We start from the raw sequence: 17,145 nt of genomic DNA, 5'->3' as shown, positions 1-17,145 counted from the left end.
CAAGTTAACAGACAGTAGAATAATTGTATTATCCGGGTTTAATAGTGGGATATTTATATATTTAAGAGATTTTAAGTGTTTTAATAAGAAAATATATAAGGAATTAATAAGGAAAAAAAAGAGGAATTATACAAGGAAAAAAGAAGATTTATGTACATAAAATGGGTAGCAATATGGTAGAGATTAGCAGAAGAATGTTTATTGGAGGAATGGTTAAAGATGGAGCGGAAAAGATAAATAAGAATAATGAAGAAAGAATTTTAAATGATATGGAATATTTAGAAGGATTAAAAAGGGAAAAAGAGGGATTGAATGTGATATTTAATAAAATTGAAGTGGAAATAAAGAAAACGGGGGTTTATATGGTGTATATTTTGTGTATTTATTTATATATATATATAGGAAAAGGTATCAAGGTTAATTTTAGAAAATGAAGGATTATTTAAGAGAAGATTTGATCAAAAAAGAGAGATTTATGAGAAGATAAGGGAATTGATTAGTAATATGACAGTTTTGATGGAAATTGAGAGGAGTAATGAGGTATAATTGATATAATTATAATTTTTAAGCTTATTTTTATTTAAAGGAAATATTAAAAACACTTAATGATAAAAATGAAGGTATGAGGGAGTTAATTGATTCTATAGAAGTGAAAAAAGCATTAAAAGAAACTATTTTAAAAATAAAATTTATAGCTAGTTTAATAGATAAAGCAGAGGATTCAATAGTTGAAGGGGATTTATTTAGAGCATTTGATTCAATAAATGAGGCGGAAATAGAGTGTAAAAATATACGTGATGAGAAAAATGTAGTAATTTTATCTTTTTTCAAGGAAAAAATATCAGGGCTTAAATTGAATTTAATTGAGAGATGTAATGATATTTGGGAAGATTTTGTGCGTTTTGAAGATGAATTTATAGTTAAGAAGCAATTGAAAGGTGTGAAAGTTTATTTATTTTTGTATATTAATGAAATATATAGGACCATTTCAAAAAAAGGAATCTATGATATCATTTATAGAATTATCTAGACAATTTGAAATATTTGATCTTCATATGATAAATATTTCTAATTATTTTGTATCAAGGTATTTTCAATCTGTCTTATCGAATAAAGAGAATTTTTATACATTGGAATGGAGTGAAAATGATGAAGAGTATCAATTGATTATTAAAATTGATACATCAAAAAAAAAAGGTATATTTTAAAACATCTTAAATTATTACTTAGTATTTTAGAATCGATTTTTCCGTCTTTATTTATATTAATTAATTTTATAGAAAAAGTATTTCCATCTATTATATTATCAAGTTTATCAAAACACCTTTTTCCTAAAATACAGTCTTTTTTAACTAATGACTATATAAATGATATCATACCAGATGGAATTGATGGATTAGATAAATTTAATAGAATACTTTTAGAGGGCTTTGAATTTAATAAAGAAATTAAACAAACTATATGGAACAATAGCTTAGAAATTGAAAAATGGATAAAACAAGCATCAGAAACATGGATTATGAAAATGAAATCCAATTCTATTGATTTAGCTAGGAAGGTTTTGAAATTAGAAGATTCTAACAATATTATTATTGAACATATACAAAATACAAAAAGTAAACAGGTTGTTAATGATGAAAAGGTTGATTCTACTGATAATAATGATTGGGATTTGGATTGGGAAAATGAAGATAAAGAAATTTTTGATGATGAAAAAAATGAAGCTACTATAGAACATGATACTTGGAAACTGGATAATGATATAGAAGATAATCGTTTTGAAAATGATCAATTGAAAGATGAATCATGGGATTGGAATGATGATGATGATGATGATGATGATGATGGTGGTGGTGATCAGGATTTAGATACTAAAAAGCACCATGACATGAAAGATATAGAAAATAAAAGATCTGATAATGATTTCTTAGAACATGAAAACTATGCTATATCTTTTTTTCCTAAAAAAATTATTCCTATTCTTCAACAACATCTTTCTTATATAAAGGAATTGATGAAGCCTCAGTAAATAATGAGTATTGTTTTAGATTATATTAGTAATTTTTTATAGATATAAAAATTATATGATGGCATCTTTCTTTCCTCAATTATCTGATTCTATAATATTGATTCTAAATACGTATAGGGCATTGGTTTCTCTTCATTGTAATCAATTGTTAATATCACCTATGTTATTATATAATGATTTTATATATTTTTCTGAATATCTTCAAGAACTTTATGATGGTTCGACTGAATTTCAATGTATTCTTGAAGAAAGCAATAATTTTCGTGAAGCTGGCAATTTTACATATTTTCTTGAACTTGTAAGGAAGTTATATCTATATTATATATATTAACTTATATATAGAAAATGCAAAAAAAAAATGTTATTTCAATTCTTGAACGAACTCATGGATTTGTGGATTGTACAGATAAACAACAAATTGAAATATGTTCAATTGCACTTTGTGATTTACAAAAAATGTTTCAAACTTTATCAGAATCATGGAGAGTACATATTTCTGAGTTGTATTATATATTATTCATTAATATTTACATAGAAAATTCTTACTAGAGAAACATTATTTGAATCTATTGGTTGGCTTTTAGAAGTTGTTGTCGTTTATATCATTACAGCAATTAAAGATATTTCTGATATATCTGAAGAAGAATCTAACCAACTCTCAATATTATTTAATCAATTTGCTCAAATAGAAGATATTTTTACTGTTGAAAACCAAATGGTTAGTTCTCATCAATAACTTAATTTATTTTTTAATAGTTATATTTATTAGTTTCCTGTAACACCAACATATGTTCCAAGTTGGCTTAAGTTTCGATATTTACTAGAAATTCTTGAAGCTTCAATGCAAGATGTCATGTATTTATATAATTCTGGTGCCTTGGTTGATTTTGAAAAAGAAGAAATTATAGATTTACTTAAAACATTATTTGCAGATACACCAAATCGAGCAGAAAATATTTTAAAAATTAGAAATAGTTGATTTTATAGATATAAAAAGAATGATTCCAATTAATTCTTTATAATCATAATCATATATATATATATATATTTATTTATTTATCTATCTATATATAAATATATATTTATATATATAGAAAAATACTAATGTGTTAAATATTTTCTTTTCTTTGCTATTCTTCTAGCAAGAATTCTGCGTCCACTAGCTGATCTTTTTCGACTAAGAAATCCATGTCGTCGTTTGCGTACTCTATTCGATGGTTGATATTCTATATATATTATATAAATATGATTCTATATAAAAATATCTATATATATATTTACCTCTTCCATATGTTCTAAATCTCTTAATATTAAATATCCATACTTTAATTGGTAAAAAAAATCGTAAAAAACTTGATTTTTCAATCTGTAATCCTTTTTTTTTTCTATTAAAAATATCCTCATTTCTTCCAATACTTCTTATATATAAATTCCTTGTTAATATCATATTTAAACTCATTTTTATGACTCTCTGATATAATGAACTTTGAAAATTTCTATTTTGCCTATAAATATCGGTTTTTTTCCGGAAAAAAAAGGAACATCTATTAAATATTATGCTCTTATTCATATTCATATGGTTTCTATTAAAAAAATCCTCTTTTATAGCACAAAATCTTAATAACTTTCTATAATCATAATTAGTGACGTTCAGGCGTTACCAGGGCAACTTCTCTTAAAAATCTCGACCACTCCAAGAAAAATTAAGTACGCCTTTGAGCATGCTTTAAGCTGTTTTTTTCTATTATTTTAGAGCTTTTTTTTATAAGAATATTAAGATATTTTTATATTTTATTTAAATATGTTATCATTTTCAGAGGAGAAATCTAATGCCATGATTGAACATCAATTCAAGTTTTCTAACAAAATAATAATTGAAATATTAATGATTATAGTCCTTATGAAGAGAATGGAGGTCTTTGCGTTGCTATATCAGGGGAGGATTATGTTATTCTTGCAGGAGATACTCGTCAAGTAAGGGGATATGGCATCCATTCAAGATATCAGCCTAGGGTCTTTAATATTGGAGATAATTTAGTAGTTAGTGCATGTGGATTTTCAGGAGATTGTGTTGAAGTGATACGTATTTTGAGAAGACAACTTATTGTCTATCATTCTAAGCATAAAAAGAAACTTTCAGTTAGATCGGCGGCGCGACTTATACAGATGATTTTATATAATAGACGTTTTTTTCCATATTATATTTATATGTTAATTGTTGGTATTGATGAGAATGGTGAATTTAATTTAATTGTATTTTTTTTAAAAAAAAAGATAGATAATTTTTATAGGTAAAGGAGCGATATTTACATTTGATCCAATAGGATCATATGAAAGAGTTTCATATCAAGCAGTTGGTGGATCAGCATCTTTAGCATTACCGATAATGGATAATCAGGTATGAATAAAATGATTGTTATGGAATATCCAGACATGAAAGATTTATAATAGATTTATAATAGATTAACCTTTTTGTATGAATTGAATAATCTTTCTTTCATGTTATGGATAGTTTTTTATATATATTTATTGAATTTTTTATAGGTGGGTTTAAAGAATCAACATGGAATAGTCGATGGACAATATCGTTTGCGAACACCAGTTTCTTTATCTTGCGATGATGCAATAAAAATTATTAAAGACACATATAACAGTGTTGTAGAACGTCACATTGAAGTATATATATTAATTTTTCTTTGAATAATATGTATTTCTAATATTTAAGGTTGGCGATGCATTTCAAGCATTTATTGTGACATCTTCTGGCGTACATGTTGAAAATTTTCCATTAAAACGGGATTAGTTATATAATTTACATAATTTTGCTTTGTAGAATTGATTTTTTTTAAAATGTTTTTCATTTTTTGTTATATATACATACATATATCTATATCTATATCTATCTATGTATATATGTATGTATATTAATCTAGATAAGATTGATTGTATGATAAATTTAGTAAAAAGTATAAGAGAATATGATGATAATATAGATAGAAATGAAACAAAATCAAGTCCGCTTTGAAAAGATGTTTATAATAAAAATTTTCAGTAAAATAATATTTTTTAAAAGAAATAACTGTTTGAATCATTTATGTTGTAGGTATTTGATAACTTCGAAAACTAACAAACATCCAAAATTGCCATATTAAATCGAAAAATGCATAGGTAAAGGTTAATCCATTTGAAATAGCAGGATTGTTAGAAAAATATATCCATAAAATTAAAGCAAATGCTTGAATCGTCCGTAATGGTGCTATTTTATATTAAATTAATTATTTTTTAAAGAAAAAAAATGACCTAGATCTTTAAAAAAAGTCAAATTCATTTTTAATAATGCAAAAAGATAAATCCAAGAAAGTTGAAATAAAAGCATACCAACAATAACAATACCACTTGGATCACGACTAGGTCGTGCCTATTTCTATATGTTAAATATGTATAAATTCATATGTTATCTTATTTTTTACGAGATTCATTGCATCTCCCAAGACATATATAATACCTTGTTTAAGAACTTTGTCTGGATAAAAAATACATAGAATACTTAATGTAAATATGACTACCAGATAACTTTCAATTTGCGTTTGAACATGAATCAACATGATCTCTCCTATATATATTAAATAATATTAATAAAACCCAAATTCGCTAAATAAAATGACGGATATTTCTCGTTTAAACTTTTCAAGATTAATATATTGATTTAATCTTAAAAAAAAAAAATATGAAATCAAAATCTTTGCCAAGATTATTAGCTGGATTTCTTAAGCAATTCCCCTCTATAAAAAATGATAATTCCTTAAATCTCAATCTACCAAATCCTTTTAAGCCTATCAAAAACAAATTAACTGGTCGCTGGCAAAATCCAATTTATTCCTTGAGACAACAAGCTGTATTAATAAAACAAGCACGGATTTTTGGATATGAAAAACTTTTTCCACTAAATTCTCCCGTAATTAAACAAATGCGCGGTATTTTACGCTGGAAAGGTACAAAAGCTCAGCGAATGAAACAAGTAAAGTAAGTTTAACTTAAAAAAATAAAAAATTAAATTAATATAACGCAAGACTCTCGCGAATAATAAAAGAGTTAGAAATGCAACCTCGCCGTATAGAAACTTGGAAAGCTGTAAGAAAAAAAATGTTATTAGATAAAAAAATAAAAAAATAAATAGGAGAAGAAGAAACGTAGTGAAAAGGATATTTTTCTTTGAAAAAAAGTTTGTTAAGGGGTATTTTAAAAAATTAAAAAATATAGGTTATTGATAATAATTTTTGACTTATATAGATTCAATAAAGATGAAATCAATATTGGAAAGTAACATATAATGTATATTTTTAGATTTTAAATTTAATATGGGGTTGCTACGGAAACCGAAAAATACTTAAACCTCACTTGAAAAAAATAAATTATTGATTGATAAAAGAAGACATAATTTCCAGTAAAATATTGTTAATTAACGGTTTATATAGAGGTAATATTAATTTATAAAGTAAGAATTCAAAAAGAGCGAAAAAAACTGATAATTTTAGGCTAATTTTAGGCTAATTTTTGTTTTATATTGGATCATTTAAAATATAGTTATTAAGAGTTATTAAAGAATTAATATGATATTGAAAGATTTATGAATATTAATAAGGATATGAATTCATTATTAGAAGAGGAATCTAGTGAGAGATATGTGAATAATATAGATAAAGCACCATCGTTACCAATAATTTATCCGCCACCTCTTCCAAAAGAGAATTTAGAGTTATCAGGAGGTAGCCAAAATGATATTGAAGTGGATAGAATGAAGGAAAGTTTTTATAAAAAAATGATTTGTACGAAAACACAAACATTAGGAATGTTTGAAGGACTTGGTAAATCACATGAAATGGAAGATGTAATGAAACATAATAAAAATACACTGAAAGAGGGATCTAAGGGATCTATAATTTCTGAATTGAGGAAAAATGGACCATTATCTATAGAGGAACTTTTAAAAAAAGAAAAAGAATTAGCATCTATAAATAGGGTAGAAATAGGATTATTATAATATGATTTTTTAATTGAATTAGCCAAAATTTTTGACTCGAAAGCAGCGGGAAGAGATTGCACTTGAAAAACGTCGTTTGGAAGTTAAAAAAAAACGTCAATATATTGATAAAATGAATTCAAATCTTTCAACGGATTTTTACCCAAAAGATGGGACAAATGTTATGTCAGATAGAAATGAAACGAGTCTGTTATGGTGCTTTTTCTATAAGAAATTTTTTAATTTAGTTGTTTAGATGGATATACGAATGGTACAAAAACGATATATACAGAATCCAAAAATATGAGAAAAGAAATGACGAAAGGGTATGAGTCATCCAAGTCGTCTTTAAAGAAGAATGATGAGAAGTTTGAATTAGCGGTTGAGGAAAAAGAGCTTGAGGATATTCGCGTAATTGTATATAATGAGATTTGAAAAGTTATTAATATTTCTTAGAAAAGATATTTAGGAGCGACTGAAAATAAGAAAAAAAGGCGAAGAACGGCAGAAAGAAAATTTGTATTTGATTGGGATAATACAGAAGATACATCTATCGATGTTAATCCTATTTATTTGAATCGTCATAGTGCACAATTTTTAGGTAGAGGAAGATTAGGAGGATTTGATGATAAAGATAATAAAGATTATACTAGTTCTTATATTAATGTATTGTCTCGTTCTTCTAATGAAGAAGATAGAGATAGAGCTAAGTATTTTTATTTTTATTTTTATTTTTTATATTGATATTTTAAGACAATTGATGGAAATGGAATATAAAAAAAGTTCTAGAATTAGTTGGGATGATGTTCATTGGTCAGAAAAACCCTTGGAGCTTATGAAAGAAAGGGATTGGCGTATATTTAGGGAAGATTTTAATATTTCCTCAAGAGGTATTTTAAAATGTTTTATTTATTGTTTTTAATGTTTTTAGGAGGATCGATTCCAAACCCTATACGTAATTGGAAGGAATCAGGATTACCTAAGGTTATTCTTGATATAATTAAAGCTGTAGGATATAAAGAACCTTCACCTATCCAAAGAGCAGCCATTCCTATTGGTTTACAAAATCGTGATATTATTGGTATTGCTGAAACAGGATCAGGAAAAACTGCTTCATTTGTGCTTCCTATGCTTGTATATATTTCTACGCTTCCTCCACTTAATGAACATAACAAGAATGATGGTCCTTATGCAATTATTTTAGCTCCTACGAGAGAATTGGCTCAGCAAATTGAGACTGAAACAAAGAAATTTTGTATATCAATGGGTTTTGTATGCGTATCAATTGTTGGTGGACATAAAATTGAAGAGCAGGCCTTTAATTTGAGAGATGGTGTTCATATTGTTATTGCTACGCCTGGGCGGTTATTAGATTGTCTTGAAAGACGTGTTTTAGTATTAAGTCAATGTGCATATGTTGTTCTTGATGAAGCAGATCGTATGATTGATATGGGTTTTGAAGAAGCGGTAAATAAGCTTTTGGATGCATTGCCCGTGCGTAATCAAAAACCTAATAATGATGACGCTGAAAATCCGGCGTTAATGTCTAAATTGATAGGAGGTAAAGTGCGGTTTAGACAAACAGTTATGTTTAGTGCAACAATGCCTCCTGCTGTTGAGAAACTTGCTAAAAAATATTTGCGTCGGCCAGCAATTGTGACCATTGGAAATGCTGGTCAAGCAGTAGATACAGTTGTACAAATCGTTGAAATGATGAATACTGAAGATAAGAAGAAGTATTTTAAAGAAGTTATTCAATATTTTTTTCTAAATTTTATAGACGAAGACTAGAAGAACTCCTTAATAGCAATGATTATAGCCCTCCTGTAATTATTTTTATTAATCAACGTCGAAGTTGTGATGCTTTGGCAAAATCTCTTACTCGTATTGGGGTATTTTTTTTTTTTCAATTATGAATCTATATTAATATAATACAGTGGAATGCTGTTGCATTACATGGAGGAAAAAGTCAGGAACAACGAGAATCCGCTCTTTCGCAGCTTCGTTCTGGTGAAGCAGATTGTTTAGTAGCAACAGATCTTGCTGGAAGAGGTATTGATGTTGCTGATGTATCTCTTGTGGTAAATTATAATATGGCTAAAAATATCGAAGGTTTTTTGTTTTTTAAAGTCTTAAGTTTTATTTAATTTGAATTTAGATTATACTCATAGAGTTGGACGTACTGGAAGAGCAGGAAAATCAGGTACTGCGATTACTTTTTTAACACCAGAAGACACAGAAATAATGTATGATCTTAAACAAGCAATTAGTAAAAGTAGTATTTCAAAAGTACCCGATTGGTTAAAAATGCATGAGGCTGCGCAAAGAAAACCTGATAAGCAGCCTGCTAAAAAGACTGCTGATGAATTATTATTTCAAGTTCCTCATGGAAGATGGTATTAAAACGGTTTTATCTATGTATATCTTTTATATTTTATGTCTCGGTTTTTTAAATATATCTAAAATCTTATATATATTCATTTATTCTATCTCAGATCATTTTGCAAAAGAAGATTAATTTTTAATGCGGTTTTTAGGATCAATATTTGAACGATTACTTTCCTTTTTATCTTATCAATTTAGATATTAAGGCATATTGTCGTCCTAGAATAAACTTATTATATTTTAGACTTGAACTTTTTAATTCTTAAAATTTAAGTCACCTGCATAATAGATATTAATTTTAGAATTAAAATATCCTAATTTTTACAAAAAAAATGAAAATATTCAAGTAAAAATGATGCTTAAAAATATATTCACTCGTTGTTTCTTGTTAAAAGGTGCTTTTCAAATTATATTGATTATTTTATAAAAAATATCTTATTTTTATTATTAATTGTGTTCATTGTTTTCATTGAAAATTAATACATACAAAATTTAAAGATTAGAAAAAGTTGTGAAATGATTCTAAAACAAATTAATGCATTTTTTTATAAGTTTTTCCATGCATCTGTCTTAAATAAATTATATTCTATGACTTTATATGTAAAATTCTAAAATAAAAAATGATTAAAATTTTATTTATCTGAAATTTCATCCTCCTCTGTAATCCTTTGAAGGAACCTCGACTCTTCCTCTTGATTCTTTCTTAATCTTTTTGTATTTTCCAATTTGGTATCATATTTATTATTGTATTGCTCTTTTATAGCTGTTCGTTTTTTATATGGTGATATAAATGAGGAGTCCGGGTGTATTATTCTTTCATTAAACGGATTAGAAATGTCATTTTCATATGAATAAATGTATTTATCTGTATTGCAATCTAAATTCTTAAATACACCTTCTTTTAATGAGCTTTTTTTTTTAAAATTAGAAATATATGATATATTCTCATCTTTTAAGGCTTCTGATCCTTCTGAGCGATTAGAGATGCATAATGAAAGTGACGATATAGATGGTTTTTGTATTAAATTTGCATTTGCCTTATCAACCTCATGTAAAATATGAGATCTTGGATTTGTTAAAGTATTTGCATTTTTGCATGTATGTTTCTGCATATTCAACAACATTCCAGTATCTGAATTTTCTTCATCTTTCTGAATATAATTAGAATTATCTTTTTTATAGGCAACTTACTGAATTTTTGTATTTTAATAATGATATCAACCATTTTTTGAAAATAATTAATATAGATAATCCTCTTTCTAAATTGCTTTTATGTTCAAGAGACTTTTTTGGGACTCCTCTGCAATCATTTTCCATAATATTTTGAGTAGATTTGGAATAAAAATATGAACCAAATTTTGAATAAACAAACATGTCTATAATGTCAAAATATTATACCAATTGCATAATCTATATTACCTTTTAAGTTAAATAATTTCTTGTATGACCTTTTTTTAATTATATCTTGTGAAACTATATTTACCCATGAAAATTCATCTTTTTCTTGTCTCTTTGTGCTTTTATTGTTTACAAAGTTTCCTGTAGATTCCTCTACTTTTTCTTTAATTAACAACCATAAAGCTCTTAATGCATCACATTTGTTTTCAATTACACTTCTTTTAAGCATATCAACATTAATACCAATCATATTCATATTAAATAAAATATCTTTCTCTAAATCAGTTGAAAAATGTTGCAAATTTTGTACTTTTAAATATTTAAGATATTCCTTTCCTACAGGCTCTAGAAATGGATGTTTTAAAACATCTATCATAGTTGGTCGGTTTTTATAATTTTTAGCCAACATTAATTGCAATAATTCAAGAGCCTCTGTGTAAAATAAGAATAGACATATATAAGAATATTAAATAACCTGGTGATAAATTATTTTTCCATTTTGGATGATCATTAAGAATTTTTAATCGTAATATACCCTCATCATCATCATCAAATGGCAATTCTCCACACAATAATGCATACAAAAGAACACCCAATGACCATACATCAATTTCTATAAATATCTTAATATAAATATTATTAAATTGTTTTTTTTATTTACTTTCTTCTGTATTTATTGATTCATTAACAATTTCTGGTGCTGAATATGCCAATGTCCCACTCCATGTTTGTAATAGCTTATTTGTAACCTGTTCACGAATAAAACCTAGATCTCCTACTTTAGCATTACCAGATGCTGTAAGAAAAATATTTTCTAATTTAATATCTCTAAAAATTTTTATTATATTGATATTTAAAAATAAATTGGCTTACCTGTGAACAGATCCATGCATATGAATGTAAGCAATTGCACTAGATATCTGTGAAAATAAGGTTTTTGTTTCATGTTCCGACAATTTTGTATGTTTCACAAGATAATCATATAATTCTCCTCCTAATATTTTAATATAAAATTATAATAATATTTTTAAATTTTCTGGGAAAAAACCTGAACAATATTCTTGAACTAACCATACATGTTCTTCTGTATAAAGCACTTCATATAACTTGATAATATGTGGATGATCCATTTGACTATGATGATATATTTCTCGAGATAAATTAATTGCTTGAGACTTTGGCGAACATTTTAAAACAATCTATACTATCCTTACAACCTATGTTTTTAAATATTTATAAACTTTCCTCCGTTCCTGTTAACAAATGTATTCCTTTATACACTTTTGAATACCCGCCTTTACCAATTATCTTTCCAATCTTATAATGACCTATTTGTTCAGGAATTGGTGCTTTTAATAATGCAATTAAATCATGATATGATTGTGCAAGCTGTATAAACTGTCATTTTATGTATAAAAAATAATAAAAAATACATGAGCTTGAAAATTTCGTTCTGATTTAATTAATCCTGCTTTATAATCCATAAAACCATACAAAATTGTCCTTTATTCTTATATATATATATTTCTATTTTATACTTTTTCCATAAAAAAAAACCAAATTATTCCAATCCACTTATTCCTATCTATTTTCTTGATCTTTTTTAACTTTTATTAAAATCCTTTGTGTATTTATAATCATATATACCTAGAATATACTACTATTTATAACTTTTTTAATAATTTTTTCTTTTTTTTATATTTTATTTATATTATTCTTCAATATACTTCTGTGCACCTTCTTAACAATATATAATATCTGTAAATTTGATCTTTTTTTTCTCTATATTTTTCTTGTATTTTCTTGTTTTTCAGCCGAAATATCTTCCGAGAAAAAATTAATGGATTCTATTACTGACGCTCCCTCTGCCTTTCTTCAAAATATCATCGGCCACTTTGTTCTCGTACGTCTTAGTTCTGGAATTGATTATCGAGGTTTATATCTATTCTTTTATTTTATTTTATTCTTATTTTATTCTTATTTTTTATAGGTTTTTATTATTCTTAATTTTATTATTTTTTTTATCTTATTTTTAGGTATTTTATCTTGTCTTGATGGTTGTATGAATGTTGCGCTTGAAGAATGTAGAGAATATGTTAAAGGCGTATTAAAAAATGAATATGGCGATACTTTTATTCGGGGCAATAATGGTCAATTTTGATATTATTTTTACTAATGAAAAAATACTTATTTTAATATAGTTTTATATATTGCGTGTGATTCTTAAATATTAATAAAAAAATTAATTTTTTCCTGTAGTGAAATGAATCTGATTGAAAACCCAACCCTAAGCTCCGATATCAAATCATTATATATACGTATATATCTAATAATACAGTGATGTTTAGATCCTATGCTTGTTTAGCTATTATACATGATTATCTATTAGTTTATATTTGATATGTTTAAGTTATGCTTATATCATCCATATTCCAAATATTATCGCAATAGTCATAAATAATAATTCTATTCTGTCAATTCCTAATAATCTCATGCTGCTTCCTTTAATTGTTCCAGTATCTTCTGGTTTCGTAGTTGGTTTTGTAGTTGGTTTTGTAGTTGTAGATGGTTTTGGTTTTGGTCTTGGTCTTGGTTTCGGTTTCGGTCTTGTAGATGGTTCTGTAGATGGTTTTGTAGATGGTTCTGTATGCGTTGGTCGTACTTTTCCTGGTATTGATGTTGTTATTATCCTTGTTGTTGTAGAAATAAATCCTGACTCCGTTGTTGATTCTACCTCCGTTTCTGAGGTTGATGAAGATGGTGGTTTTGGTTTTGGTTTTGGTTTTGTAGATGGTTGTGGTTGTGGCTGTGGTTGCGGTTGTGGTTTTGGTTTTGGTGTTGGCGGTTGTGGTTGCGGCTGTGGTTGCGGTTGTGGCTGTGGTTGTGGCTGTGGTTGTGGCTGTGGTGGCTGTGGTGGCTGTGGTGGAGATGGTGGAGATGGTGGAGATGGTGGTTTTGGTGCTGGTGGTTTTGGTGTTGGTGGTTTTGGTTTTTCTGGTTCTGGTTCTTTATCGAGTTCACATTTTTCCTTGGCATACAGAGATAAATCAAAGTATTTATCGACGGTTAAACATATTTTTTTAAATTTGAAATAAAGTTCTTTTAGAGTAGAACATTTATCTGAATATTTTGATCCCGAAAGGAATGAATATAAAAATGATCTGAGAGCCGCGCATGCTTTCTCCAAGAAATCCTTTAAGTCACTACATGATCTGACATGATTATCGTTCCTAGCACATAATAATGAATAATTTTTCTTTTCCTCTTGATTTTTGCATAATTCTTGTAGTTTCGTCTTGCATTTTTTTGAATCCGCTACATCCATGGGATGTTTATCAATAAAAGAAGATTGTTCATTAAGTTCTTGTGATTTCGTGTCGCACGCTGAGGCAACAGGATCGCAATGTTCTTTTAATTTTGGGCAAGCCTTCGATAATAATTTACAGTTTGTTGATATATAAGAGCAATAAGTTAATGATAATGAATTAGCAGACGATTTAAGAGTTATTAAAACATATTCCATATTATCGCAACGTTCCTTAAGCATATCTAAGAGAGCTTTGCATACTTTTGGATCATCTTTCTTGTATATTATTTCTTTGAAGCGATGATTATTGCTATTACTTTTACTGAATTCAGTTTTACATTGATCTTCACTTGTAAGAAAAGAAGCGTTTAAATGAAGAGTATGATTAAGGAGTTGATTATAGACTTCTTTTTCGTTACATTTTTCCTGGAAAGATTTACATTCATTTTTTACATTTGATCCAAAATATAATCCAGAGTTACACTTTTGCCCCAATTCCTTACAATCATAAAAGGAGGGACTTCCTTTCTTTTTCTTTACTTCTTCTTCTAATTTCTTAGATTCTTGGGTAAGATGCTTCTTTATTTCTTGACAGAACCTTTCCGAGTGAAAACAGGCTTCCATAAGAGAATAAGATCTAAACATTAAATTTTCGAGTCTGCATTCCTTAAGAACAGCTTCTTTACATTTTGACTCATCAAATTTATCTCCTACAATCATTTCCTTTTTCAATTTAGTTTGAAGATAGATCTTAGCTGATTGATCTATATCTTCTTTATAACATGCAGAATATACAATAAGACATGTATCTAAAGAATTCCAATAAGAATAATGAGTCCTAAGAAAACTACATCTTTCTATAAAGATATCGCATTGTTGTAATGAAAGACGTTGAGTAGTATTGCGCAATATTCCAGCATCAGATAAAGCATTATATAAACTATAGGATTCATCCCTAACAGAATAATATAGATCCTTGCAGGGCTTGGAATCCCGATTTTTTAGTGATGAGCACAATTTCCTCGTATATGGTATAGAGGAAATATCTTGACATACTCCTTGCAACTTGTTTGTGCATTCGTAATCATACATCCAAGTTTTATTAACTAAATATGCTGCTACCTCAATATCGGACGAAGGTCTTGTTACACAACTGCTAAAACGGAGACCTAACGATGATGATACCTCAGAAGCAATACTAACGATCTTATCTTCTAGATAAATAGTTTCCTCCAGCATATGTGGAGAAAAAGTGGGTGGTTTAAAAGAATAACCTGTTTCCTCACATGCTCGACGAAGTTCCTTACATCCTTCATAAATACCATAATAATCAGCAATATAATAATAACATTGTTGCAACGTATAGTAGCAATTACGATATGAAACAAGACTTAATCTAGTCTTTAATGCACTAATTTCTTGCTGTAACCCAGTTCTAAGTTTTTTTAACAGATTACCGTTTTCAAAACATAAACGAAGCAAATCCGGACTCCCTCCTCCAACCACTTCACAAGCGCGTCTCAACGAATATGCAGAAGTCTGTTTAGATAAGTCTCCTCTCATCACCTCCGACAAAATGGCTTCTGCCACATGTTTTCGAACCCACAAATAACATGATCCTATCAAAAAAGTACATTCAGTAGCCATTGAAAGTTTATGTTTTAAAAAAAAACATGTTCTCAAATATTCTGTACATGCTGTACGAGTAGTATATCGTTTCCTTAAATTACTTTGAAGGGCTGCTCGAATTTGTCTAACGGGAAAGTGAAAACCACATGTTCTTACTGGATCAACGCAATATTCCGTTACTTTGCCTCCTAAAGCTTTTAAGACTTCACATCTTTTCCGAAGCATCTCTGCACAATAATTCATATTACTAATTGCACCTATAAGAGATGAAAATATAAATGCATCGTTATTCCTATCTATAGAATTCTGCCATGCTAACGCATACAATTTGCTTCTTATATAATCCTCTGTCCATTTGCTATGCGTCCTCTCAATTTTCGAAATAAATGAATTTGCTTGATACAATGGAGGATATTCTCTCCCAAACTCTGTATAACGTTAAAAAACCAGAGATAAGTGATAAAGTGATATAAAAAAACCCGAAAGCTTGGACGGATCCTTCGCATATGTCCTTGCAAAGAGACATATGAAGAGGATTTTCAAGAAAAGCATACTTGTATTGCTTAATCAGGTCATACAAGTATGTTTTTTCTTAAATACGGATAAAAGATAATCTTGATATCGGAAGATATACGAAAAAGTTCAAGTGAAAATAGATTACCAAAAGTTGCTTAATCATTAGTTTATAATATAGTTTGATTACTGAAATCAAATAAATACAGGAAAAAATGAATAATAAAGAAGGGAAATAAGAAAAGGTGTATTATTAAGTAAAATCAAGAGAAAGAGTAGTTAGAAGAAATATAGAGAATAAATAAAATAAATAAAATAAATGAATGAATGTTAAAAGGATGATATAAAAAGAAGAAATAAAGAAAGAAAGAAAAGAGGATGTTTATAAAAATAAAGATAAGAATGAAAAAGTGAAAGAGATAAAATGAAGCAACGTATAGAAAGGATGATTAGAATTACCGAAAAGGTTGAAAAGTATCCGTTTTACGGTTAATAAAAAAAGAAGTGTAAGAAAAGGATAAAAATTTCCTAATATAGACGAGCTAAGATTTAGGGTAGTATAAAGTGGGAAATAAAAAGACGAAACTAAACCAAGTAGATGATAGTAAAGAAGAAAAAAGAGGGTGATAAAGGGAAGGGTTGTGGTTAGAGTGGAGAGGGGTTAGTAAAGAGAAAGTGAGATTAGGGATGACATAGGTGGGTCGTTGGTCGTTGGGGGGTCGTTAGGAAGTAGTGGGTTAGGGTGGAGTTAGGGTGGAGTTAGGGTTAGGCGTTGAGGTTAGGGTTAGACGTTGAGGTTAGGGTTAGAGTTATAGATATATAGGTTAGAATGAGATTAGGGTTAGGGTTAATGTAGATAGTGTA

The 17,145-nt window shown here is 27.9% G+C and overlaps 9 protein-coding genes across 9 annotated transcripts; 5 read left to right on the top strand and 4 right to left on the bottom strand.

Moving 5' to 3' along the window:
* Nucleotides 1-115: 115 nt before the first annotated feature.
* Nucleotides 116-3,045, top strand: T552_02587 (hypothetical protein). The gene is made up of 9 exons (XM_018371121.1): nucleotides 116-356; nucleotides 403-540; nucleotides 587-938; nucleotides 982-1,197; nucleotides 1,239-2,025; nucleotides 2,072-2,327; nucleotides 2,372-2,515; nucleotides 2,565-2,747; nucleotides 2,799-3,045. Exons 1-9 carry the CDS (start codon nucleotides 162-164, stop codon nucleotides 3,006-3,008), a joined length of 2,481 nt encoding a protein of 826 aa, XP_018225286.1. The 5' UTR covers nucleotides 116-161; the 3' UTR covers nucleotides 3,009-3,045.
* A 43-nt stretch (nucleotides 3,046-3,088) lies between these two features.
* On the bottom strand, nucleotides 3,089-3,566 carry T552_02586 (ribosomal protein L34). Its single transcript, XM_018371120.1, has 2 exons — nucleotides 3,311-3,566; nucleotides 3,089-3,255 (listed from the first exon to the last, which is right to left on the bottom strand). The coding sequence occupies exons 1-2, from the start codon at nucleotides 3,486-3,488 to the stop codon at nucleotides 3,131-3,133; spliced, it is 303 nt and encodes a 100-aa protein (XP_018225285.1). The 5' UTR covers nucleotides 3,489-3,566; the 3' UTR covers nucleotides 3,089-3,130.
* A 218-nt stretch (nucleotides 3,567-3,784) lies between these two features.
* T552_02585 (hypothetical protein) lies at nucleotides 3,785-4,878 on the top strand. The gene is made up of 5 exons (XM_018371119.1): nucleotides 3,785-3,883; nucleotides 3,925-4,265; nucleotides 4,321-4,427; nucleotides 4,574-4,705; nucleotides 4,755-4,878. The coding sequence occupies exons 1-5, from the start codon at nucleotides 3,831-3,833 to the stop codon at nucleotides 4,830-4,832; spliced, it is 711 nt and encodes a 236-aa protein (XP_018225284.1). The 5' UTR covers nucleotides 3,785-3,830; the 3' UTR covers nucleotides 4,833-4,878.
* Nucleotides 4,879-5,121: 243 nt separating this feature from the next.
* T552_02584 (hypothetical protein) lies at nucleotides 5,122-5,634 on the bottom strand (the record flags this gene model as incomplete). Its single annotated transcript, XM_018371118.1, has 3 exons — nucleotides 5,122-5,285; nucleotides 5,330-5,447; nucleotides 5,500-5,634. 3 exons carry the CDS (start codon nucleotides 5,632-5,634, stop codon nucleotides 5,122-5,124), a joined length of 417 nt encoding a protein of 138 aa, XP_018225283.1.
* A 76-nt stretch (nucleotides 5,635-5,710) lies between these two features.
* On the top strand, nucleotides 5,711-6,346 carry T552_02583 (hypothetical protein). Its single transcript, XM_018371117.1, has 4 exons — nucleotides 5,711-6,052; nucleotides 6,100-6,160; nucleotides 6,207-6,263; nucleotides 6,320-6,346. Exons 1-3 carry the CDS (start codon nucleotides 5,757-5,759, stop codon nucleotides 6,243-6,245), a joined length of 396 nt encoding a protein of 131 aa, XP_018225282.1. The 5' UTR covers nucleotides 5,711-5,756; the 3' UTR covers nucleotides 6,246-6,263; nucleotides 6,320-6,346.
* A 282-nt stretch (nucleotides 6,347-6,628) lies between these two features.
* Nucleotides 6,629-9,498, top strand: T552_02582 (hypothetical protein). Its single transcript, XM_018371116.1, has 9 exons — nucleotides 6,629-7,049; nucleotides 7,093-7,255; nucleotides 7,306-7,460; nucleotides 7,506-7,759; nucleotides 7,803-7,939; nucleotides 7,981-8,785; nucleotides 8,830-8,941; nucleotides 8,987-9,161; nucleotides 9,208-9,498. The coding sequence occupies exons 1-9, from the start codon at nucleotides 6,657-6,659 to the stop codon at nucleotides 9,450-9,452; spliced, it is 2,439 nt and encodes an 812-aa protein (XP_018225281.1). The 5' UTR covers nucleotides 6,629-6,656; the 3' UTR covers nucleotides 9,453-9,498.
* Nucleotides 9,499-10,066: 568 nt separating this feature from the next.
* T552_02581 (hypothetical protein) lies at nucleotides 10,067-12,316 on the bottom strand (the record flags this gene model as incomplete). Its single annotated transcript, XM_018371115.1, has 9 exons — nucleotides 10,067-10,585; nucleotides 10,626-10,810; nucleotides 10,854-11,264; nucleotides 11,308-11,445; nucleotides 11,494-11,660; nucleotides 11,706-11,826; nucleotides 11,881-12,031; nucleotides 12,114-12,221; nucleotides 12,266-12,316. The coding sequence occupies 9 exons, from the start codon at nucleotides 12,314-12,316 to the stop codon at nucleotides 10,067-10,069; spliced, it is 1,851 nt and encodes a 616-aa protein (XP_018225280.1).
* A 318-nt stretch (nucleotides 12,317-12,634) lies between these two features.
* Nucleotides 12,635-13,073, top strand: T552_02580 (hypothetical protein). The gene is made up of 3 exons (XM_018371114.1): nucleotides 12,635-12,766; nucleotides 12,869-12,982; nucleotides 13,034-13,073. The coding sequence occupies exons 1-3, from the start codon at nucleotides 12,673-12,675 to the stop codon at nucleotides 13,057-13,059; spliced, it is 234 nt and encodes a 77-aa protein (XP_018225279.1). The 5' UTR covers nucleotides 12,635-12,672; the 3' UTR covers nucleotides 13,060-13,073.
* A 175-nt stretch (nucleotides 13,074-13,248) lies between these two features.
* T552_02579 (hypothetical protein) lies at nucleotides 13,249-16,320 on the bottom strand (the record flags this gene model as incomplete). Its single annotated transcript, XM_018371113.1, has 2 exons — nucleotides 13,249-16,196; nucleotides 16,248-16,320. The coding sequence occupies 2 exons, from the start codon at nucleotides 16,318-16,320 to the stop codon at nucleotides 13,249-13,251; spliced, it is 3,021 nt and encodes a 1,006-aa protein (XP_018225278.1).
* Nucleotides 16,321-17,145: the final 825 nt, after the last annotated feature.

The sequence above is a fragment of the Pneumocystis carinii genome, assembly GCF_001477545.1.
Source record: "Pneumocystis carinii B80 chromosome Unknown supercont1.11, whole genome shotgun sequence".
Classification (NCBI taxonomy): Eukaryota; Fungi; Ascomycota; class Pneumocystomycetes; order Pneumocystales; family Pneumocystaceae; genus Pneumocystis; species Pneumocystis carinii.
Note: the sequence above shows the minus strand (reverse complement) of the source record. Positions and strands in the feature narration are given on the sequence as shown.